This window comes from Haliotis rubra, unplaced genomic scaffold (genome assembly GCF_003918875.1).
Source record: "Haliotis rubra isolate DU_JTF1 unplaced genomic scaffold, ASM391887v1 Scf1273, whole genome shotgun sequence".
In the NCBI taxonomy this organism is placed as follows: Eukaryota; Metazoa; Mollusca; class Gastropoda; order Lepetellida; family Haliotidae; genus Haliotis; species Haliotis rubra.
This window is the reverse complement of record NW_025765196.1, coordinates 180,820-202,896: the sequence shown is the minus strand read 5'-3', so window position 1 is coordinate 202,896 and position 22,077 is coordinate 180,820. Positions and strand designations below refer to the sequence as shown.

General features: G+C 40.1%; 2 protein-coding genes across 4 annotated transcripts in view; both read left to right on the top strand.

The window, feature by feature from the left end:
* The window catches only part of LOC124266707 (ankyrin repeat and SAM domain-containing protein 6-like), a 38,540-nt gene extending 19,105 nt beyond the window's left edge, over window positions 1–19,435 (top strand). The window contains exons 5-6 of one of the 2 annotated variants that reach the window (XM_046701504.1): window positions 18,713–19,197; window positions 19,401–19,435. In XM_046701504.1, coding sequence (XP_046557460.1) covers window positions 18,713–19,089 — 377 coding nt within the window. In that variant the 3' untranslated portion in view covers window positions 19,090–19,197; window positions 19,401–19,435. Of the gene's footprint in view, window positions 1–1,368; window positions 2,612–18,712; window positions 19,198–19,400 lie in introns of those variants that run through there. The other variant, XM_046701502.1, reaches the window with a different exon arrangement.
* LOC124266708 (protein fem-1 homolog A-like) lies at window positions 19,254–21,448 on the top strand. 2 transcript variants are annotated; one of them, XM_046701505.1, is made up of 4 exons: window positions 19,254–19,335; window positions 19,632–19,859; window positions 20,261–20,320; window positions 20,455–21,448. In XM_046701505.1, exons 1-4 carry the CDS (start codon window positions 19,309–19,311, stop codon window positions 20,509–20,511), a joined length of 372 nt encoding a protein of 123 aa, XP_046557461.1. In that variant the 5' UTR covers window positions 19,254–19,308; the 3' UTR covers window positions 20,512–21,448. The 2 variants fall into 2 exon arrangements, 1 of the variants encoding a protein (XP_046557461.1); XR_006895822.1 differs by lacking the exons at window positions 19,254–19,335; window positions 19,632–19,859; window positions 20,455–21,448 and adding an exon at window positions 19,867–20,060 and having other exon boundaries at window positions 20,261–20,448.
* The last annotated feature ends 629 nt before the right edge of the window (window positions 21,449–22,077 follow it).

Below are 22,077 nucleotides of genomic sequence, written 5' to 3'. Positions count from 1 at the left end.
CAACCTCTATGTTGTGAAATGATGTTGTCCCCTCTTATGTCAGTCCCTAAGAAAGACTCTCTGGAGAGAAGAACAGTCATGGACTTGTCTTTTCCTGGCAACTCTTCTGTCAATGATGGTATTCCTCAAGACAGTTCCCTAGGGGACCCTTGTAAACTACACTATCCATCCACTGATCATCTGATTCGGCTGATCATCTGATTCGCCTTATCAACAAGCATGGTAGAGGCTGCTTGATATCAAACGGTGTTATCGTTGGATACCAGTAGACCCAGGAGATTATCACCTGCTAGGTTTCACATGGAATGGACAATTATATTTCGACACAAAGGTGCCCTTTGGAATCCAGACAGGCGCTATGGCAGCTCAGAGAACTACAAATGCCCTCATGTACATATTTGAACAAAGAGGTTATGAAGGAGTCAACCACATTGATGACATAGCAAGATACCACAAAAGCTGAGGAGGGTTTTAGAGTCTTGCAAAATCTCATCATTGACATGGGGATGATGCCAGCAGTGGAAAAATGCTCCTTCCCAAGCGCTCAGTTGGTATTTTTGGGCAAGAAATTTGACACTATGGCTATGACAGTAGCTATTCCTCCTGAAAAATTAGTGGAAATCAAACAAGTGCTTCATAAAATGTTGTACAAGAAAACATGTACCAGACGGCAGTTACAGTCTCTGATTGGCAAGCTGGCTTACATATCAGACATAATCAGATCATCCAGGCTATTTATCGGTGGCTTTACTGCGCAGTGTGAAGAGTAACTTCTACCACATCAACATATCTCACGAGGCCCAGAAGGACATGCGATGGTTCTTAATATTCACGGAGGACATCAATGGAGTATCAATAATTCCAGACCATTCATGGAGTGGGTGTGACCACGTCATTGCCGCGGATGCCACTTTGGGTGGTATACGTGGTATCATGAACATCGACGACCAAGTGCATTTCTTTCATGCCTGTTTCCCTGACAGACTGTTAGGCCAACATATATGTGTTTGCGAAATGTTGGCAGTGTACATAGCCATTAAGTGCTGGTCTGATCAACTGCAGCGGAAACGCTTATTGATACATTGTGACAATTCTGCTTCAGTGGATCTGCTAGGCTCAGGAAAATGCAAAGATACAGTTATGCTTGCGATAGCTCGTAACATATGGTTTACTTGTGCCAACCAGAAAATATAAATCAAGGCAATACACCTCCCTGGAAAAGAAAACCGTGGCCCTGATTGTTTATCTTGATGGACAGATGATATCTCTTTCCAAACGTCATTTTTTGACATGTTCAAGGATTGTGCTTTAGTAGAATCTGGAATTAAAGACGTTCATTTTTCACTTGATCACTCTTTCTGACTTCAGGTTCACAGTGGAAAACACTAGGTACAGCAGTGAAGGCAGCTCAGCATGCTGCTTTCCGACCAGGTACACACAAAAACATGCACTGCCAGTTGAGAACCTCTCTTTTTTTCTGTGACGAAGTAAACTGTAAGGATTTTCCAACCACCACTGAAGTTTTGAGTCGTTATGCATGCTTTCTAACAGAGAACTTTAAGAGTGTCCAGTCAGTCAGAAACTACATTTCCGGAGTCAGGACCTGGTCTACCATCCTTGGCATAGACACTACAGATTTTTATGCTCCTAGTGTCAAACTCACACTAACCGGTCTGGAGAAAACGAGTACACACTTGGTCAATCAACGCTTACCTTTATGGCCTTGGCACTTGGAAGCCATGTTTCATCATTTTGATCCTCACAACAATGAAGACTTATCTTTGTGGGCGATGATTTTACTTGGATATTTTGCTATGCTCAGAAAATCACAGTTCATTAGCTCCACTGGAAACTCTTTTGACCATTCCAAACAGTTAACAAGATATGACATTTCTTTGGGTGTGTCAGGATTAACCATTCGGATTAAATGGACTAAAATCTCTACAGTCCTGCAGATCAGTGAATTATGTGCCTATAACAAGAATGCCTCATTCATTATGTTGCCCTGTGCGTGCCTATTGTCGTATGGTGAACGCCATACCAGCCAGACTTTCTGATCCAGCATTCGTTCAGTGCTACAAGGGACAGTTACGTTCTTGGTCTCGACAGCGATAAGACCAAAAGTTTAGCTGCCTTTTGCACAAATGTGGCTTGACTCTCAATCATACTCGTTCCACAGCTTAAGAAGGGGTGGCGCTTCGCTGGCTGCAGCTACAGGCTCAAGTGACAGTGACACTATTGTGCAATCTGCCTTTGGTCATCGTCGTCTTATAAGGACTATATCAAACTCTTGAGTTTCTGGCAGAATGGCACAAACATTTAAATAACTTGGTCAGAGTACAGAACTTTCCCATGTAGTCAGTCATATTTGTATTCTTAATCAGGCTGTCATAACTTGTCACAACTATATATGTTCACACATTACCAGTTTTTCTATTGCCTTGATTTTCTCAAAGGCTAAATGTCAAGCCATTTCCTTCATTTATTTGTATATATTGATGATTGCTTTCAGAAACTGTTTTTATACTGGGTCAAAAAAGAAACTTCACAAAATGTAATTTGAAAAATAATGAATACTTTTTCGCTGATGATACATCTATGTATCCGAAATGGGATCCCTATCTTTCGACTCTAGAAAAACGTTAGCAAAACCCACTCAAACCCATCCATTCGTCGTGCAAATGACGTTAGTGCCAAATCAGGTTTTGCAAGTGCAGTCGATCACGTGATCTTCGCATTGAAGTTTTCTTCATATGAACGTGTTTGCATTGGCTTCAAGCATTGAAAAAACACTTTTAAACCACAGTTCTCACGGTACTTAAAATGCCACGATTGTCAAATGTGCAACGTGAACGTGCCGTTGGCGTGTTGCAAGCGGGAAAATCAGTTATTGACGTCGAAAGAGCAATGGGATGCAGCCGTCGTACTGTGTATGACTTGCGAGGTCGTCTACAACAAACTGGCACCACTTCTGATCGCCCAAGGTCGCGTCGTCCGCGAACAACCGTTCCCGACTTCTGGTCATCCGTGGAAACCTCACAGCTGCTGCTTACCGCGACCAGGTGCTCACCCCTGAACCCGTTCCTTTCATGGCGGCTCATGGCCCAGGTCTACAGTTCCAGCATAATGCTCGGCCGCATACCGCGATGTCGACACGAAATTTCCTTTAAAACGCTGGAATCAACGTCATGGACTGGCCATCAAGGTCCCCTGACCTTAATCCAATAGATCACGTTTGGGATGCACTTGGGAGAAGGCTTTGTGGTCTTAGGAACCAACCTCAGAATTTGCAGGAACTTGGGGCTGCCATGCAAGAGCAATGGCGCAGAATCCCCAACCACGTGTTCACAAGCATCAGGCAGTCGATGAGGAGACTATGTTTGGCAGTGGTGAATGCGCGGGGCGGCCATACACGATATTGAACTGAGAAATTTCGCATTTTTATTCTTGTGACTTGACATTCTGTATTCCCATGTTTTGGAACGGCGGTGTAATCTAATTGAACTGATTATGGCACTGTCTGTGTATCGAGTACATCACACAAATCTCAGCAATGAAATAATAACAATTTAACAATTTAACCATCTCCCAACTCTTGTTCTTTTATAGTGCCCTGAAGAAAGAATGTGAAGTTTCTTTGTTGACTCAGTATATTATAATGTTGAATCTGCATAGCTGTTTGAACCTATATTTTCAACATGGCTTCCTTTTGGTTTAGATGTGATGTTATGTTACATATTTACTTTAAGACTGGAGAAATAGACGTATTGACAGGATGGTGCTTGCCTACTTCAAGTGGGTTACCTTTTTGGATCTGTCCGTGCAGATTTCTTTTGTCAACATTCTAGTTTCCCCCTCAATGTTAATTCATGCCTTCAGTTATATGGTTAATATTACAATTGTGAACTGATGTTTGGTAGACATTTTACTGTTCAGCTCTTGGATGCTCTCTCTCTTGTTTGGCGGGCTTTGCCTTGGTGTCAGTGGTGTTTATAGTATTTTAGGTCAGTCTTGGGCTGTGTGATATTTTTCACCTCAGCGACTTGTTTACCTATATTATTGAACTCCACCTTAACCGCCAAACAAGTGTTTGTTTATTTTCTTCATAGTGTTGATGGAGGTCTAGCAAATTGTAGAATCATGTGTCATGATGTTTTATTTGCATAACTACCGGAAGTGTCTGTCTTGTTCTCTACCACGCATGCGTCCTCGCCTTTCCGTCCTGCCTGCCATGCGTGTGCGGAGTCTTTCATAACTTTCATTTCTTAAGTTGTGGTATAATCACCCTCCATCCCTGCCTTCATATGTTCTTTCGTTTTCTTACTCAGCCTCATCACACATTGTTCTGCCTTAACACCTTCAATATTTTATCTGATCTTTCTGCTTATGACTTACAGCTCTGTTAATAGTGTTATTACTTGAGACATGCCATGATTATGGTGTCTGTGGTGTTTATAGTATTTTAGGTCAGTCTTGGGCTGTGTGATATTTTTCACCTAAGGGACTTATTAAACTCCACCTTAACCGCCAAACAAGTGTTTGTTTATTTTCTTCATAATGTGGATTGAGGTCTAGCAAATTAATAAACAAGACGAAGTGTCTGTCTTTTTTTATCTTGAAATAGCATATGACACGACGTGGATATATGGCATTATAAAAAAATTACATGGCTTCAGATTGCCAGGCCGTTTGCCTTAATTTATAGCCATCTTTTTAAATGACAGACAATTTCAAGTCCGCGTGGGTTCTACCGTGTCTAATCAATACAATCAGGATCAGGGTGTCCCACAAGGCAGTATCAAGATTAACAGTTTATCCAAGGTTTTAACCGATACAATCGATGGATCATTATTTGTGGATGATTTTAATATTTATTGTCGTGGGAAAAATATGCATACTATTGAACGGCAACTGCAGTTGTGTTTAAACAAAATAGATAAATGGTGTCTTGAAAACGGCTTTAAATTTTCGAAACCAAAAACTAACTGTGTACATTTATGCCGTAAATACAAACCTCATAAAGACCAAGAACTATCTTTAAATGGCAATCCCATCAAGTTGTGAAGAAGGCCAAGTTCCTGGGTCTAATTTTTGACTCCCATCTAACGTTTCTACCGCATATTAATCCCTTAAAACTAAATGCCTGAAGGCAACTGACTTGATGAAAGTCGTTTCAAATTCTAGTGAGTGAGTTTAGTTTAACGCCGCACTCAGCAATATACCAGCTATATGGCGGCGGTCTGTAAATAATCGAGTATGGACCAGACAATCCAGTGATCAACAGCATGAGCATCGATCTGCGCAATTGGGAACCGATGACATGTGTCAACTAAGTCAGTGAGCCTGACCACCCGAGCCTCTTACGACAAGCATAGTCGCCTTTTACGACAAGCATGGGTTACTGAAGACCAATTCTAACGCGGGACCTTCACGGGTTTCAACTTCTAAGTGGGGAGGGGATCAAGCTACCCTCCTACACCTGTATAGATCATTGGTCCGTTCAAACTTGATTATGGCACCATCGTATATGGTGGAGCCTGCAATGGCAACCTACAACTTTTAGATTCTATCCATCACCAAGGCCTGAGACTTTGTCTTGGCTCTTTTAGAACTTCCCCTGTTGACAGCCTCTACGTCGAGGCAGATGAGCCATCTCTTGCACAACGCCGTATAAAATTATCATTACAATATATTACCAAACTGTCCTCTAACAATTCTAACCCTGCATATAACTGTGTCTTTAATCCTCTTTATGGGGATTTATGCAACAAAAACTCTTCTCTTGTTCCGCCTCTTGGGCACAGAATTAAGCCATTCATTTCAACCTTGGCAACTGGTGAGGCCTGAAGTTGGCCTAACTCTGACAAAGTTTAAGAAATCTGAAACTAATGAATTACAATATAAACAAGAATATAATCAATTAAAAAGTGAATATAATACATACAAACCCTTATTTACAGATGGGTCCAAGGATGGTGGCGCAGTAGCATGTGCAGAACAATATTGGATTCAGAACAATATCTTCTCGACTACCAAATAATAGCTCTATTTTCACAGCAGAAGCAAACGCCATATTAACAGCTCTTAAATATATTAATAAACATCGTAAATATAAACAATACATCATCTTTTCCGAATCTCTTTCGTGCCTTCAGGCCATTAAAAACCTTTCTAAACCTTTCTTGTAAACATCCATTTTTAATTGAAATTATTTTATAATGAGCTTGCTACTGGCCAATGCGAAATGGTCTTTTGGTGGTTACCCAGCCATGTTGGCATTTCTTGGAACACAATGGCTGATCTTGCTGCTAAGGCAGCACTCAACAAATCTGTGACACCACTTCTTACCCCATACTCTGATTACAAGGCTAGCATTAGAACCTACATCCGTGATCTGATGCAGAAGAAGTGGGACACCCAAGTAGGTATCTTAAATTACATGAAATAAAACCCTTTACTGGTTACTCCTACTTGGGTTGTCAGTCCAGATTTGAAGAGGTCATCATATGACGATGTCGTATTGGCCACACAAGATATACTCATGAATACCGAATGAAAGGCGAGGACCCTCCGTTTTGTATCCCTTGTGATGAAAGAATCACGGTCAAGCATGTCTTGCTTGACTGTGTTGAATATTCCATCACAAGGGATATCTATTTCAAATCACGAACTATGAAGGATTTTTTTACTAATGTCAGTTCTCATTTAATTATTGCTTTTGTAAAAGAATTAGATTTGTTAACCCATTTGTAAATATATAAATATTTTATGATTGGAAGTTTGAATTAGTAGCTCGGATTGTAAGTGGCTGTATCCTCAAGGGGGATTAAAGTACTGTAAAACTATTGTCCTCCTGAGAGGATACGTAAGTCCCGAAACATTTGAAGAACAATTCTAATCTTCCACTTTTTTAATTGTAGTATTCTTGTCATTTTAATTTGTGGCTTAAGTTGCCTACAATCGCCAGCGGCTAAAGAGATAGTGTAAATCCAGCTAGGGTCCATGCAGGTAGCAAAAGTACTGTAAGTCCCCATCGTCCCTCGTATGGCGATCTACCTTCAGTTGTTGGCGATCTATAGCCAGCTTTTATATTGTTTTGTCCAGATAGTGCTATTAGTTTTAACTTTCTATACTAGTTTTAATTAAAATTGTGATATTCTAGTTGTTTTGCTGTCCTTCGATGACAGGTTTTTATAATATACATATAATCCATTTAACTCACTCACAGCGGTTGACGTCACGCTCCACAATGACGTCATAATCTTGTTTCATGACCTATTATAGCTAAAATGAAAAGAATTATTAAAACGCCTGCATTTTATATAAGAAATAAGCGGATCAATGTAACTTGATAATGCTCCCAAATTGCCATTATCACGCCCGATTTTAGGTGAGGTAATAAGGAGCTCAGCTCTTGATGTTCAATCACCTACGGCTCGTTTGAACTTGGTTTCAAGATTGTAGATTGTAGGAAAAATGTCCTCGGTAAAAAAGTACCGGAAAAAGTACTATTGTAATAAAAACCTATTTATTCATCAACTTTGAGGTCAAAGATTTTGAAAAAAACGATTGATAACTCCCACATATGGGTTATTAAATCGATTAAATATGTTTTATCTTTTCAATGACACTTGTAAAAAACATCATTAAGCACTCACATTCAAAGGGTGATGAAAAGTACGTATTTATTTTTTAGATAGGTCTTTCATCTTTAAATGACAATTAGAAACACAGAGTCCTTACATTTTTTTTGTGTTTTCAAAGGCATGAGTTGAAAGTGTCAAAGTGTGTTACATTTCCATGAAGTACTTACATTTTGTGAATATAACGGACAGATTCGATATTCAAATTGATCTTTGATCTTTAAAACAATGTTTTCAAAGGCATGAGTTGTAAGTGTCAACGTTTCCATGCAAATTGTTGTTCACTGATTATATTGTAATTTTAGTTGACTACATTGTAAGCCAGTGTTTCGTCTAATTGATTAGAGTAAGAGGATTTGTTTCATTTTCTAGTGTAAGGTATAAACATGTATCCCAGTACAACATTAGTAACAATTCCACCATGGAAGTTATTCAGACCAAGGGTGATTTGAAGCTAGTCTTGGATGGGTATATGTTCACCAAGCACGCAAGTCGAAAAGCCAAGATTGTTTGAGAATGTAGTATTCAGTCCTGAATGAACTGCCAGGGCCAGCCGTTGAAGAACATTGAAAATGAAAATCCAGAGCTGACCAAATCCCATTACCACTCTCCTGATGAAGCTCAGATATCACTGACAAAAAATGCCCCTATCCATGAAGAGAAGGGCAGCTGAGACCAAGGATAAACCAGGCCAAATTTTCGCTGATGTGTCCTGAGACTACCCTGAAGATGTAAGAGCCCCACTGCCAGATCCTGATTATTGTAAGAGAACAATGCGCCACCAGCAACGGACTCCTCCAGCACCAAGCAGACGTACTGACATTGGAGAGATACCGGAATAGTTCAAGATTACAATCGGAAATGCTCCTGAAACCTTTATCATTTATGACAACAGCCCAAATCACCCCAAGAGAATTCTTGCTTTTGCAACACCGAGGCCTGAAGGCGCTGAAGATGCCGAAACTATCTATATGGATGGCAACTTCAAGATGGCTCCAAAGATTTTCAGCCAGGTATTCATATATTTTTATGTGTTGAGCGTTGTAACCATAATTTATTTATTTCATGAAACAGTGTCTACACTAATTCATGACAGATATGTATGTAATAAGTGATAACTGTCTTCGAGTCCCTTTCAGCAATAACACCACCACTGCAGTCTATGCACGCCTAACAGGACCCGCGTTTATTGTGAAGAACTACTACAAGTAGTGGTAGACAAGTATGGTGAACTTGACCTTGAACTTGAACTTTGCCACCAAACACCCCGTTTCGGGCGATACCACTTGAGATTGGAATGCGAGGCCGCTTCACGTATTGACTCGTAACCAAAGAAAGAGCTCCACCTGAAATTGTTCATACAATTGTCATGGTAGAATGTTGATTGATGAGTGAGTCAAGGCAGTTAAGAGTCACCAATTAACAAGGCCTACTGCCTTGTTAATTTAAATTAACACGTTTTTTTATGCCTCTTAAAGGTCACATGCAACCAAAAAATCAAACATAATTAAAACACAATTATCACTTCTTCATGACATATAATATGCATTGCTGATTATGAAAAAACAAATAAACAAAATTATAAGCGTATAATCGCAAATCAAAATTGCAATATTTTGTACTTGGGTTTACCTCCCTCGAAACGAAGCAGCCAGGATACCGAACCCAGTCAGAGCGGGTGGGTGTGCACTCAAGTGTAACGGCTGGTTCATTTGCAGATGCCGCCTCATGCACGGCTCATTGTGTGTGTGTATATAGAGATGTTGGGTTTTGTAAATACATGCTCATTTTTTTGTGTATAACATTTTGCAATCAACAGACATCATAACATGTCATGTGTTCAAGTATCACATCTGCCTGTCTGTGTAATTACATAATTTGACAGAGACCGAACTCGGGCCATAAATCAATGCGTTTTGTTTATGGTGTATAGCCTGATTGGTGTTAAGTTCAAATTGCATGTGGTCAGTGATAGCAGCTGTGTATTGAATATTGTCATTAGCAGACAGGCAGGCAGACGCACAGGTGTCAATTAAACAAACGACATATCTATATCACATTTAGAAATTCTGTCAACGCTAAATAATGACATTGCTTTTAAGTATCTAACTGAGAAAGTGTCTCGGTAAGAAGAACGTATGGTGAAATAGACAATTGAAATTATATAAACATTTTAATTACTGTCATAACATATAAAAAGCTCGCGCCTGTGAGATATCAACAAAACATTAGAAAAATAGCTCACACCAAAGCCTTCACCGAGTATTCACCCGACAACCCGCTTCCAAGCTGCGCGAACCTATTTACTTGCGCACGTGCTATGAGCGCAGCCCAGCTGTTGAAACCCGTTTTCCCCAGAAAAGTCTGGGGAAAATTAGTGAAACGTTTGAACTCCGATTTCGCGCGTTTTTTTTTCATCGCGTTATTTTTCAACTTTATAAGTTGAATTTGCATTTTTGACACTTTGTTTCGGTATGTCCATACCGAAAGGTATCATCAATGCAAAGTTGTGTTTTACGTTGCATGTGACCTTTAAAGAATGTATTCATTCTACTACAATAAGCCTATTATTCCCTGGCAAGGGTTCACTTTTATGACATGTAATAAACCCTGGCCAGTCAGTCAGTGGGTCCGGTAACTTTTATCTCATCAATGATGAAACGTAGGTCTATGTAATTTGTGTTTATGCAAACCGTGACTGGTCAAAAACTATTTGCGCTTTTGTGGATAATAAGTAAACCATACACTTAAAACGGTATTTTGGAAAATGCTAGCCATATCAGGGCAAATATGACAGTTGATGTCAATTTTTGACACCTAGAACAACAAGGATGCAGACGAGAGAAGTTATACCAGGAATAATCTACGTCTTATAGTCTCCCTGGTTATAGCTGATCGCATAGGAGGACGAATACACTCCTAGGAGAACGAATACTCAGTCTATACACTCACGGGGATCCTTCCTAAATCCTTCCTAAATTTCCAAAAATTTCCAAGCCTTGGAAATATCATGTTTCCAGTTTTGGAAATTTTTGGAAATATGATATTTCCAAATTGGAAATTTTTGGAAATCACCATTTTTTTTCTTGTGACACCTGTTGCCGATACAAGGCGGAACAGCAGAAAGAGAAGCTATTACCAACCGAGTTGCCTGAGTGACGATGGCAAAAGGTAGCTTCAGATCTCTTCAGTCTTAAAATGACAAGAATACTACATTTAAAACAGCTGGTAATTTCCTTTGAATGTTTCGGGACTTACGTACCCTCTCAGGAGGACAATAATTTTACGCTACTTCAACCCCCTTTGAGGGTACAGCCAGTAACAATCTCAGTTACTAATCTAAACTACCAATAATAAAATATGTATCTATTTACAAATCAGTTAACAAGTCTAATTCCTTGAAAAAGGCAATAATTAAATGAGAACTTATATTACTAAAAAGATCCTTCATGGTTCGTGATTTGAAATAGATATCCCTTGTGATGGAATATTCAACACAGTCAAGTAAGACATGCTTGACTGTGATTCTTTCATCACAAGGGATACAAAACGGAGGATTCTCACATTTTATTAGGTACTCATGAGTATATCTTGTGTGGCCAATACGACATCGTCGTATGATGACCTCTTCAAATCTGGACTGACAACCCAAGTGGGTGTAACCGATAGTTGGTTTTATTGCATGTAATTTATTGATACCTGCTTGGGTGTCCCAATTCTCTTGCTTCAGATCACGGATATAAGATCTAATAGCAGCTTTGTAATCAGAGTATGGGATCAGAAGTGGTGTCACAGATTTGTTGAGTGCTGCCTTGGCAGCAAGATCAGCCATTATATTCCCAGAAATGCCAACGTGGCTGGGTAACCAACAAAAGACGATGTCGCATTGGCCAGTAGCAAGCTCATTATACAATTCAATAATTTCAATTAAAAGTGGATGTTTACAAGAAAGATTTTTAATAGCCTGAAGACACGAAAGAGAATCGGAAAATATTATGTATTGTTTATATTTACGGTGTTTATTAATATATTTAAGGGCTGTTAATATGGCGTTAGCTTCTGCTGTGAAAATAGAGCTATTATTTGGTAGTCGAGAAGATATTGTTCTGGATCCAATGACAGTGGCACATGCCACCGCGCCACCATCCTTGGACCCATCTGTAAATAAGGATTTGTATGTATTATATTTATTTTTTAATTGATTATATTCTTGTTTATATTGTGATTCATTAGTTAAAGATTTCTTAAACTTTGTCAGAGTTAGATCAACTTCAGGCCTCACCAGTTGCCAAGGAGGAGAAGAAAGAAGACGAGAAGAAGATATATTCTCCATCTCAATTCCGGCAGCTGAAATGAATGGTTTAATTCTGTGTCCAAGAGGCGGAACAAGAGAACACCTTTTGTTATACAAATCCTCATAAAGAGGATTGAAGACACAGTTAAATGCAGGGTTAGATTCGTTAGAATATAGTTTGGTAATATATTGTAAAGATAGTTTAATACGGCCTTGGGAAAGAGAAGGCTCATCTGCCTCGATATAGAGACTACCAACTGGAGAAGTTCTAAATGATCCAAGAGAAAGTCTGAGACCTTGGTGGTGAACAGAATCAAGTAGTTTAAGGTTGCTTATGCGATGGAGCTATAATCAAGTTTAGATCGCACCAATGATCTCTATAAGTGAAGGAGGGTCGTTTCATCCCCTCCCCACTTTGAATTGGAGACAACCTTTAACAAATCGAGTGCCTTCACGCATTTAGCTTTAAAGGATTTAATATGTGGCAGGAATGTTAAAAAATGGGGAATCGAATATTAGGCCCAAGAATTTGGCCTCCTTTACAACTTTGATGGGAGTGCCATTAAAAGATAATTCTGGGTCCTTATGAGGCTTATATTTTCTACAAAAATGTATACAATTAGTTTTTGATTTAGAAATATTAAAGCCGTTTTCAAGACACCTTTTATTTATTTTGTTTAAACATAACTGCAGTTGCCATTCAATAGTATGCATATTTTTACCACGACAAGAAATACTGAAATCATCCACAAATAATGATCCATCAATTGAATCATGTAAAACCGTTGATAAACTATTGATCTTGATGCTAAACAGTGTGACAGACAAAATACCGCCTTGTGGGACACCCTGATCCTGATTATAATGATCAGACAGGGTTGAACCCACTCAGACTTGAAATTGCCTGTCTTTTAAAAACCGTGATGTAAAAAGAGGCAAACGGCCTCTCAAACCAAAGTCATGTAAATCCTTCAAAATGCCATGCTTCCAGGTCGTATCATAAGCTTTCTCAAGATCAAAGAAAATTGATACAGCATGTTGTTTATTTACTATAGCATTTTTAACTAAGGATTCAAACGTACCAAATGATCAATGGTACTACGATTTTTCCTGAAACCACATTGAATATTGGTTATAAGTTTATTGGTTTCAAGATACCAAGTTAATGTATTATTCACCATACGTTCCATGGTTTTACAGAAACAGCTAGTTAGAGATATCGGTCTGTAATTAGACGGATCTGTATGATCCCTGCCTGGTTTTGGTATTCGGACTACAATGGCATTACGCCACGAAGGAGGAAATTCTCCAGACGTCCATATTTGGTCAAATATATCTAAAAGTGTCATCAGACATGGTTCAGGTAAGTGCTTCAGTAGCTGGTAATGTATATTATCATCAACCGCTGCAGTGTCATGAGCTTGCTCGAGAGCAGTATGTAGATCATGTAATGAAAACACTTGATTATAATCTTCTCCGTTATTTGATTCGAAATTAAGTTTTGTCTGTTCCTGTTGTTTCTGATATCTCTGAAACTCAGGGACATAATCTGCCGATGAAGAGTTTCGCCAATTTTATGTGCAATTTTAGAACTGTCAGTAATTAAGTTGTCACCATCTTTAAGATGGTGAACAGCAGATATTGAACCTTTGCCTTTAATTCTTTGAACCATGTTCCAAACCTTAGACATTGGCGTGCGTGAATTAATTTTTGAGACATAATTTCTCCAAGATTGTCGTTTGTTTTGTTTAAAGGTACGACGCGCCTTTGCATTGAGTATTTTAAATTTATTTAAGTTATGGACAGTTGGATGATGGCGGAAATAACGCTCTGCCTTTTTCCTCGCTTCTCTGGCTTGTCTACAATCTGTATTAAACCATGGTTTTCGTACATGTGGAGTCGTAGAGGACTTGGTATGCACTCATCAGCTATTTGCTTTAAAACGTCAGCAAAAGTTTGAATGGGATCAGTTACATCACTGAAACATTCAGGTCGCAGTTTCGATTTACAAATAGTTTGATGTAAAGACCAGTTAGTCTTCGAAAAGGTCGATCTTGTATATGATGGAGAATCAGATGGAGTTATTTCTGAAAGGATAGTTGGGAAGTGGTCACTTCCACAAAGGTCATTATGAACATACCAATCAAATTCATTCAGGAGGTTAGAATCGGCAAGAGACAATTCCAGAGAAGAATAAGTGCCAGTTGTAGGATGCAGATAGGTGCTTGAATCATCATTGAATATGCACAGGTCATTATTGGAAATGAAATCTTCAAGTATTTTGCCTTTAGTATTTGTGTTAGTACTGCCCCCAGAGTGGGTTGTGACCGTTTAGGTCACCCATAATAACACAGGGCTTCGGGAGTTGATCATAGAGTGATTGAAGATCAGTCTGCTGAAGTGCCGATGAAGGCAGAACATACAGAGAGCACTATGTAAATGCTACACCCAGAGTAAGTCGCGCTGCAACAGCCTGATTAGTGTTGAGTGTAACAAGGCTGTGAATAACATCCTGTCGTATAAGGATAGTAGATCCTCCAGTGGCCCTATCGCCCGGAGGAGAAAAACAATGATAGGCTGTAAACTGACGTAAGTCAAAACAGTCTGTCTGTTTCAGATACGTCTCCTGCAGACAAAACGCTGATGGTCTTAAATCTTGGACCAACAACTGTTTTCATTAAAATTAGTTTTTTAGTCCTCTACAGTTCCACTGTACGATATTGAGGGGGGTTAAAGTACTGTAAAATTATTGTCCTCCTGAGAGGAAATTAAATTAAATTTCAACTTTCCGTTTTTTAATCGTAGAATATGTGTAATTTTAATGTATGGCTAGATATATCTCAATTGCTAACAGCTGAGGGGATGATGTAAATCCAGCTAGGGTCCATGCAGGCAGCAAATGTACTGTAAGTCCCCATGGTCCCTAGTGTGACGATCTACCTTCAGTTGTCATTTATAGTTCCAATATTTTATATTTATAGTTTTAAATGGATATCTGTGATACACTAGTAGTTTTACTGTTCTTCGTCAACAGGTTTTTTTAATGTCCTACTTTATTGATCTATAATATAATTATAAACTGTTCTCGTCACGATATGGCTGAAATATTGCCGATGTGACGATAAATATTAACTCACTCACTCACTGTACGATATTAGTAGAATAATCTTTTAGGTGGATTGATAGGGGATCTATCAATGTCTTCACAATGTCTTCGAGGGCGACAAGCTATGTGCCCGTCGATGGATGTTTTCTGACACATCCATATCCTCAAGTGAACCATATCGATTAAACAACTGAATTCGATTTTCTGAACCTTTGGAAAGTCTTTGGAAAGTCTTTTCTCTGTTTCACATTTTGTTTCCCAATTCTGTCGGAATTTGTTTCAGATCTAGTTTCAGTATTGGATTCAGATGACGATGAATTCTGACTGTTGGTCGTGTTGGTGCTTTAGGGAGTATCTGGCTGTTTAAACATGATTCTGGAGTCTGAGTAGAACGTTCGGGTGTGACAATTTGAGGCTTTGTAGTTTTTACCCAAGTTAAGTCTGTTTGGCAGTTTACTGGCAATGTGGATACTGGGCCAGTATGTACCTTTGAAATGATTTCAGAGGATGTCTCATTGGGCACTGCAGATTCAACCAGGTTTTTTTGCATCAGCAAAGCTAATGTTTTGTGTGTATTTAATTCGGTTAATGTCCATTTGTTTTTTTCCACACTTTACAGTCCTTTGAAAAGGAAGAATGGTTACCCGAACAGTTAGTACACTTTTTAATGCCACTGTCACAGTCCTCCGTGATATGAGATGTCTCACTACAATGACCACATGTGATTGGTTTGTACAAGTGTTTGCACCATGACCATATTTCTGACATCTTAGGGAACACCTTAACGGATTCGGAATATAGATGTCAACTGCAATATTATCCTGCCTTGATTGACCGTGGGGGATTCGGAGAGTAGAATGAAATACGATAAGTGTTCGTTTGAATGATCTCATTATTTTTCCGGGTGGTGAACCTTTTGGCATATGTAACGCCTTGATTTCTCATTTCAGACACAATGTCTAGTTCTGCCATATCAGTCAAAAGGCGTTCCCTGTCTCTGACGATGCTTTTGCTAGTATTACGAGTTCTGTGAGCATTAACTGAAACAGGGATGCCCACAAATGAGTCAGTGGACATGAGGTTTGACGTTTGTTGCATTCTGTAACATTCAATTAGTAGTGCACCTGAACGTAAGCGTTTAAAATTTTTACACCTCCTGCAATGCCATGTATGCCCTTTGATATTGCAAATGGATTCAGAGGCGATTTATCAGGAGTCTCCAACACCAAGAATCGTGGCCAGTAATCGATAGAGTTTGAAGGTTGTTTATCATCAGTGTCCAGTGGACGTTTTTGTGGGTTTTTTGAGGGGGGTTGGTATACCATGGTTGTTTTTATAATAGTTCATCATCCGAGCTCCCATCCCACCACGGAGTATCATAAAGACACTGCTCATAACAAGTGGACTTGCAGCACCAGAAGTACCCGGATGATATACTCCAGCAGAAAATTTAAAATAGTAATCAGTCTACCCGATTGGCCCATGAGCCACCGCCTTCTGGGTATAGCACTCTAGGCAAATTACAAAATTAGGAAATATATAATTGAAATTCGAAGGAGACTTTTGATAACTCATTATAAAAGTTGAAGTATTGTGTGCAACACAATAATACACAGGGCTTGGCATGACCAGCCGATTGATAGAACCGGGCCAGTTCTACCACTCGTCTAGGTGAAGTAAGGAGCGAAGTGGTGTGTTGGGCAAAGGAACGCTGTTCCTGGAACCAGTGCCCTCAACCACCAGACTCCCGTCCTCCACCGACAAACAGGTTGGTGGACCTAATATACCCCCGGGTCCACAACGGGGGGTTGAAGAGCGCTTAGCGTTACCCAGCACCCACCACGAGGAGGTGGCTCTTCACGGGTGCCTATAACACCGCTGAATGGTTTAGACAGATTTCTTCCTCCGTCAACATACTGGTATTATAGGTGCCATTACTTGATATGTCACGTATACCAAACTCTTTGACCACACAATTTATGTAATAGTGTTTAGATATAATGGTTATGCTATTTGAGGCCTTGTGAGTGGCAATAACTACTAACGTTTCATTGAGGGCAGTGGGACTTTGGATGACCAATTCACTGGGACAGAATGGGTATAGCATAGTGAATATAGCAAAGTGGAGTTCACGTTGGGAAGGTAGTTGCATCGGTTAATGTCTGGCTTCTGTCTTTGGATTTCGATGCTTTCTTGATGTTTTATCTCTATCCACTGATTGATATGGAGAATCTTGGTTTGTTGCCAGGAAATATGGTTGTCAGGATCTTAGAGATATTCTGGAAGAGCACATTTTATGTTTTCAACAGAGGTCTTGTGTTCTCATTTGTGGGGGCTATGTGGCCAGTCTTTCCCGTCGTTTTCTCTCCACAGTAGCATGTCATTTCATGCACACATCCCTTGGGGTTTGCATGTGTGGGTTCAAAGGTACTGGAATCGCTGATGTAGGGTTTTCGTCCTTTTCCTTATGGTGCCATAACTTTGGCAAGGTGCTGGGCTGTGCTCCAGAAACCAAGATCCCGTTCCCAAACCAGCCCCATCACCCATCCTCGTCATCATATCATATCAAGGCCCTACAAGTTTCCAACTCAGCAGACTGCTCACCAAAGCATCCAGAATAGTGAGTGTCTTTTGCGTCAGACAGAACACTGAAACAATTGTTACACGCCAACGGTTAATCTACAGGAGGGCGGACAGTGTGACCAGTAGACCTGATTGTCCAGCAATCCCTAAACAATAACATCTGCAAACCTTATTCAAAATTAAATCCGTGACTCGCTTTCTGCATATGTTGGTTTGGTGCTTTAGCTTAAACTGTTCAAGTCTCAGGAAATGTGATGAAACAGGGTGTTGTATATATAAACTAGTTTCCAACACTGCATCGCTGAACGTAATGTGGGACAGCAGAGATTCACAAGTCTCCATTATCTAACAAAATATATTCAACTGGACGTCAAAGGTAAAACAGCAGTGACAATTATATATAACACATCACAGAACAGACCCACCCTGCCTTCACACCCATACGGCCACTTTGTTAGCTGTACCGAACAGGAGGTATTGCTAACAGATGGGAAATATGTTAATTGATTTGGTCGGCAGCATTGGTGAGGTTCGAATGGATGTAAGCTAGACACTCTGAATGTGTGAAACAGAGTTATGGTTATGTAGTGGTATTATTTGTGATTGCGGCAGGTTATATTGTTGATTCGTGAATGTAATCTGAGAACATTCTGGACAATAAGGTTACAACTGATAGTGTAACGTGATGAATGACAGTACAATGTGTAGGTTCTAGGGTGTTTTAGTGGGGAGTACATAGTATGGAAGGAGAGTTGTAAGTTATAAGTGATTTGAAAACATAATGATTATAGCAGACTTATAAAACGCATACCTCCACGCGCAATGTGTGCTCGAGACAATACAAGAACTTCCTCAGTTTAGGTATGAAGGCGGTATAGCGTCTAAAGTTCTGAAAAAGTTAGAAAATACCAGTGCAAATACCAGATGTTTCCATTCAGTTCCAGAAAATCTTCTAGCACACACACGCATGTGTGCAAATTGACAGGATAGGATTGGGTTCAACCGAAGTGAGTTAATTTAAAATTGGTATTTGTTAAGGTAGTTCCTGTTCCTCCCTGTTGTGACATTGACATTATTGTGTTACAGTGACGACGAAACGACCACGAGTGGATAAAGACATCCATGCTGCCTGCAAAGAGGGCGACCTAGGTCGGCTTAGACGCATCTTATCTGAGAATCTGGAAGACGTCAACCACAGAGACAAGGATGGACTAACACCCGTGATGATAGCAGCATTATTCGGACACAGAAGACTTGTTGACGTACTTGTGAAAAAAGGAGCTACAATGTATCTTCTAGCCGATAACAAAAACAACATCCTTCACCTGGCCTGTATTGGAGGAGATAAGGACATGGTGAAGTACGTCCTCTCACAGAAGGTTGCAGACATCAACAGTAGGGGTGAGTGCGGGAGCACACCTCAGCAGCGAAGGGACACAGAGAAGTGTTTGACTTACTTGTAAGCAAAGGAGCTGATGTATCATTAGTGGATGATGACAGAGACAACATCCTCCATATGGCCTGTATTGAAGGACATGTGGACATGGTGAAGTATGTCCTCTCACAGAAGGGCACATCAGAGAAGTGTTTTTAATGACAGCAAATATTAGAGAAGTGTTTGACTTGTTAGCAAAGGAGCTGATCTATCATTATTGGATGATGACGGAGACAACATCCTCCATATGGCCTGTATTGAAGGACATGTGGACATCAACAGTGAAGTATGTCCTCTCACAGAAGGTTGCAGGCATCAACAGTAGGGAAGTCCTCTCAGTTGCAGGCATCAACAGTAGGGGGTGAGTGCGGGAGACACCTTTAATGATGGCAAAGGAGCTGATCTATCATTAGTGGATGATGACGCATCCTCCATATGGCCTGTAAAGGACAGCAAATATGACACAGAGAAGTGTTTGACTTTCTTGTTAGCAAAGGAGCTGATCTATCATTATTGGATGATGACGGAGACAACATCCTCCATATGGCCTGTATTGGAGGACATGATGACATAGTGAAGTATGTCCTCTCACAGAAGGTTGCAGGCATCAACAGTAGGGGTGAGTGCGGGAGCACACCTTTGATGATGGCAGCAGCGAAGGGACACAGAGATGTGTTTGACTTACTTGTAAGCAAAGGAGCTGATGTATCATTAGTGGATGATGACGGAGACAACAACCTTCATGTGGCCTGTATTGGAGGACATGTGGACATGGTGAAGTATGTCCTCTCACAGAAGGTTGCAGACATCAACAGTAGGAATCGGTATAGAAGTACCCCTGTGATGATTGCAGCAGCGAAGGGACAAAGAGCAGTGTTTGACTTTCTTGTTAGCAAAGGAGCTGATCTATCATTAGTGGATGATGACGGAGACAACATCCTCCATATGGCCTGTATTGGAGGACATGTTGACATGGTGAAGTATGTCCTCTCACAGAAGGTTGCAGACATCAACATTAGGAATCGGTATGGGAACACCCCTGTGATGATGGCAGCAGCGAAGGGACAAAGAGCAGTGTTTGACTTTCTTGTTAGCAAAGGAGCTGATGTATCATTATTGGATGATGACGGAAACAACACCCCCCATATGCCTGTATTGGAGGAAATGTTGACATGGTGAAGTATGAACTCTCACAGAAGGTTGCAGACATCAACAGTAGGGGTCAGTACGGGAGGACACCCGTGATGCTGGCGGCAAATATGGGACACAGGCAGGGAAGTGTTTGACTAACGTGTTAGAGAAGGAGCTGATGTATGACTAGTGGATGATGACAGACACAACATCCTTCAGTAGGGATCAGTACGGGAGCACACTCGTAATGGTGGCAGCAGACATGGGACACAGAGAAGTGTTTGACTTACTTGTAAGAGAAGGAGCTGATGTATCATAAGTGGATTATGACAAAGACAACATCCTTCATGTGACCTGTATTGGAGGACATGTTGACATAGTGAAGTATGTCCTCTCACAGAAGGTTGCAGATATCAACAGTAGGAATCGGTATGGGAGCACCCCTGTGATGATTGCAGCAAATATGGGACACAGGGAAGTGTTTGACTTACTTGTGAGAGAAGGAGCTAATATATCATTAGTGAATGATGACAGAGACAACATCCTTCATGTGGCCTGTATTGGAGGACATGTTGACATAGTGAAATATGTCCTCTCACAGAAGGTTCCAGATATCAACAGTAGGGGTCAGTACGGGAGCACACCTGTAATGATGGCAGCAGCGAAGGGACACAGAGAAGTTTTTGACTTACCTGTGAGAGAAGGAGCTGATGTATCATTAGTGGATGGTGACGGTAACAACATCATCCATATAGCTGGTATTGGAGGATATGTTGACATGGTGAAGTATGTCCTCTTACAGAAGGTTGTAGACACCAACAGTAGGGGTCACTGCGGAAGAACACCTGTGATGATGGCAGCAAATATTCAAATTCTTTATTCGCAGAGTGTATGTAGGCCATCGGCCCATAATACAAATATTAAATGTTTCCAGCCATATATGATTGGCGGTGCTGTACAGCATAATAAACAAACATTGCTACATTTCTGATGGCAAAGGTATTGTTTGAGGCCATCAATGTATTGTAATTTGACAAGGAAGGGTATGTGTAAACCGTGGCAGGAATATATATAGTGTGCAAGGAGCTGTATGCAGTACACACTAAAAGGAAATGATACTCGTTTTCTACATATCCATTGTCGCACATGTTACATAACCTGTGATGTCTGGGCTTATTTGTGTATCTACCTGTCTCAATATTTAATTGATGGGAACCACATTTGTAACACTTTTGAATAAAAAATCCTGAAGAAAATGTCACCGCGAATAGGTTTTAGCTTCGCTAGTGACCTAATAATACTATAGAAGGCCTTTTTAGATTGTAGAATGGAATTATCAAAATGTTTATGTCACGACGATCTTTGAAAAAGAAGAACACCCAAATACTTATACCAAGGGACACAACCTATTCTCATGCCACTCAAAAAACACGTTTCATTTTTAGAGAGATTACCTCCATTTCTAAAGACAACAATTTTGGATTTATCTAGATTAACGGAAAGGTCATACTCGATACAATACTTTTCCAAAACATTGATACGCTTTTGTAGGCCACAGACAGTATCGGAGAGGAGTACTACGTCGTCAGCGAACAGCAAGAAAAAAATAGTTGTGTTAGTTCTGGATGCATCTGTATACCAGGATAACAAGATGACTCAATTTCACTAGCCAAATCATCTATAAAATAGAAAATAGAAAGGGGTTTAAGACACACCCTTGACGCACTCCAATATTACACTGGAACATTTCGGAAAACATATTATTTGATTTAACACAAGATTTGACACAATCATAGATGGATCGGACACAATTCCACATTTTGGTAGACACGCCCTTCTCATTTAATACAGACCGTAATTTTGCCCTATTTACCAAATCAAACGC

Coding starts and splice junctions, on each gene's coding strand:
- LOC124266708 (XM_046701505.1), top strand. CDS start 19,309: ATGGCCTGTATTGAAGGACATGTGGAC. Junction 19,336..19,631: donor GTATTGAAGGACATGTGGAC/ATCAACAGTGAA, acceptor GGACATGATGAC/ATAGTGAAGTATGTCCTCTC. Junction 20,321..20,454: donor CCGTGATGCTGGCGGCAAAT/ATGGGACACAGG, acceptor GTGGCAGCAGAC/ATGGGACACAGAGAAGTGTT.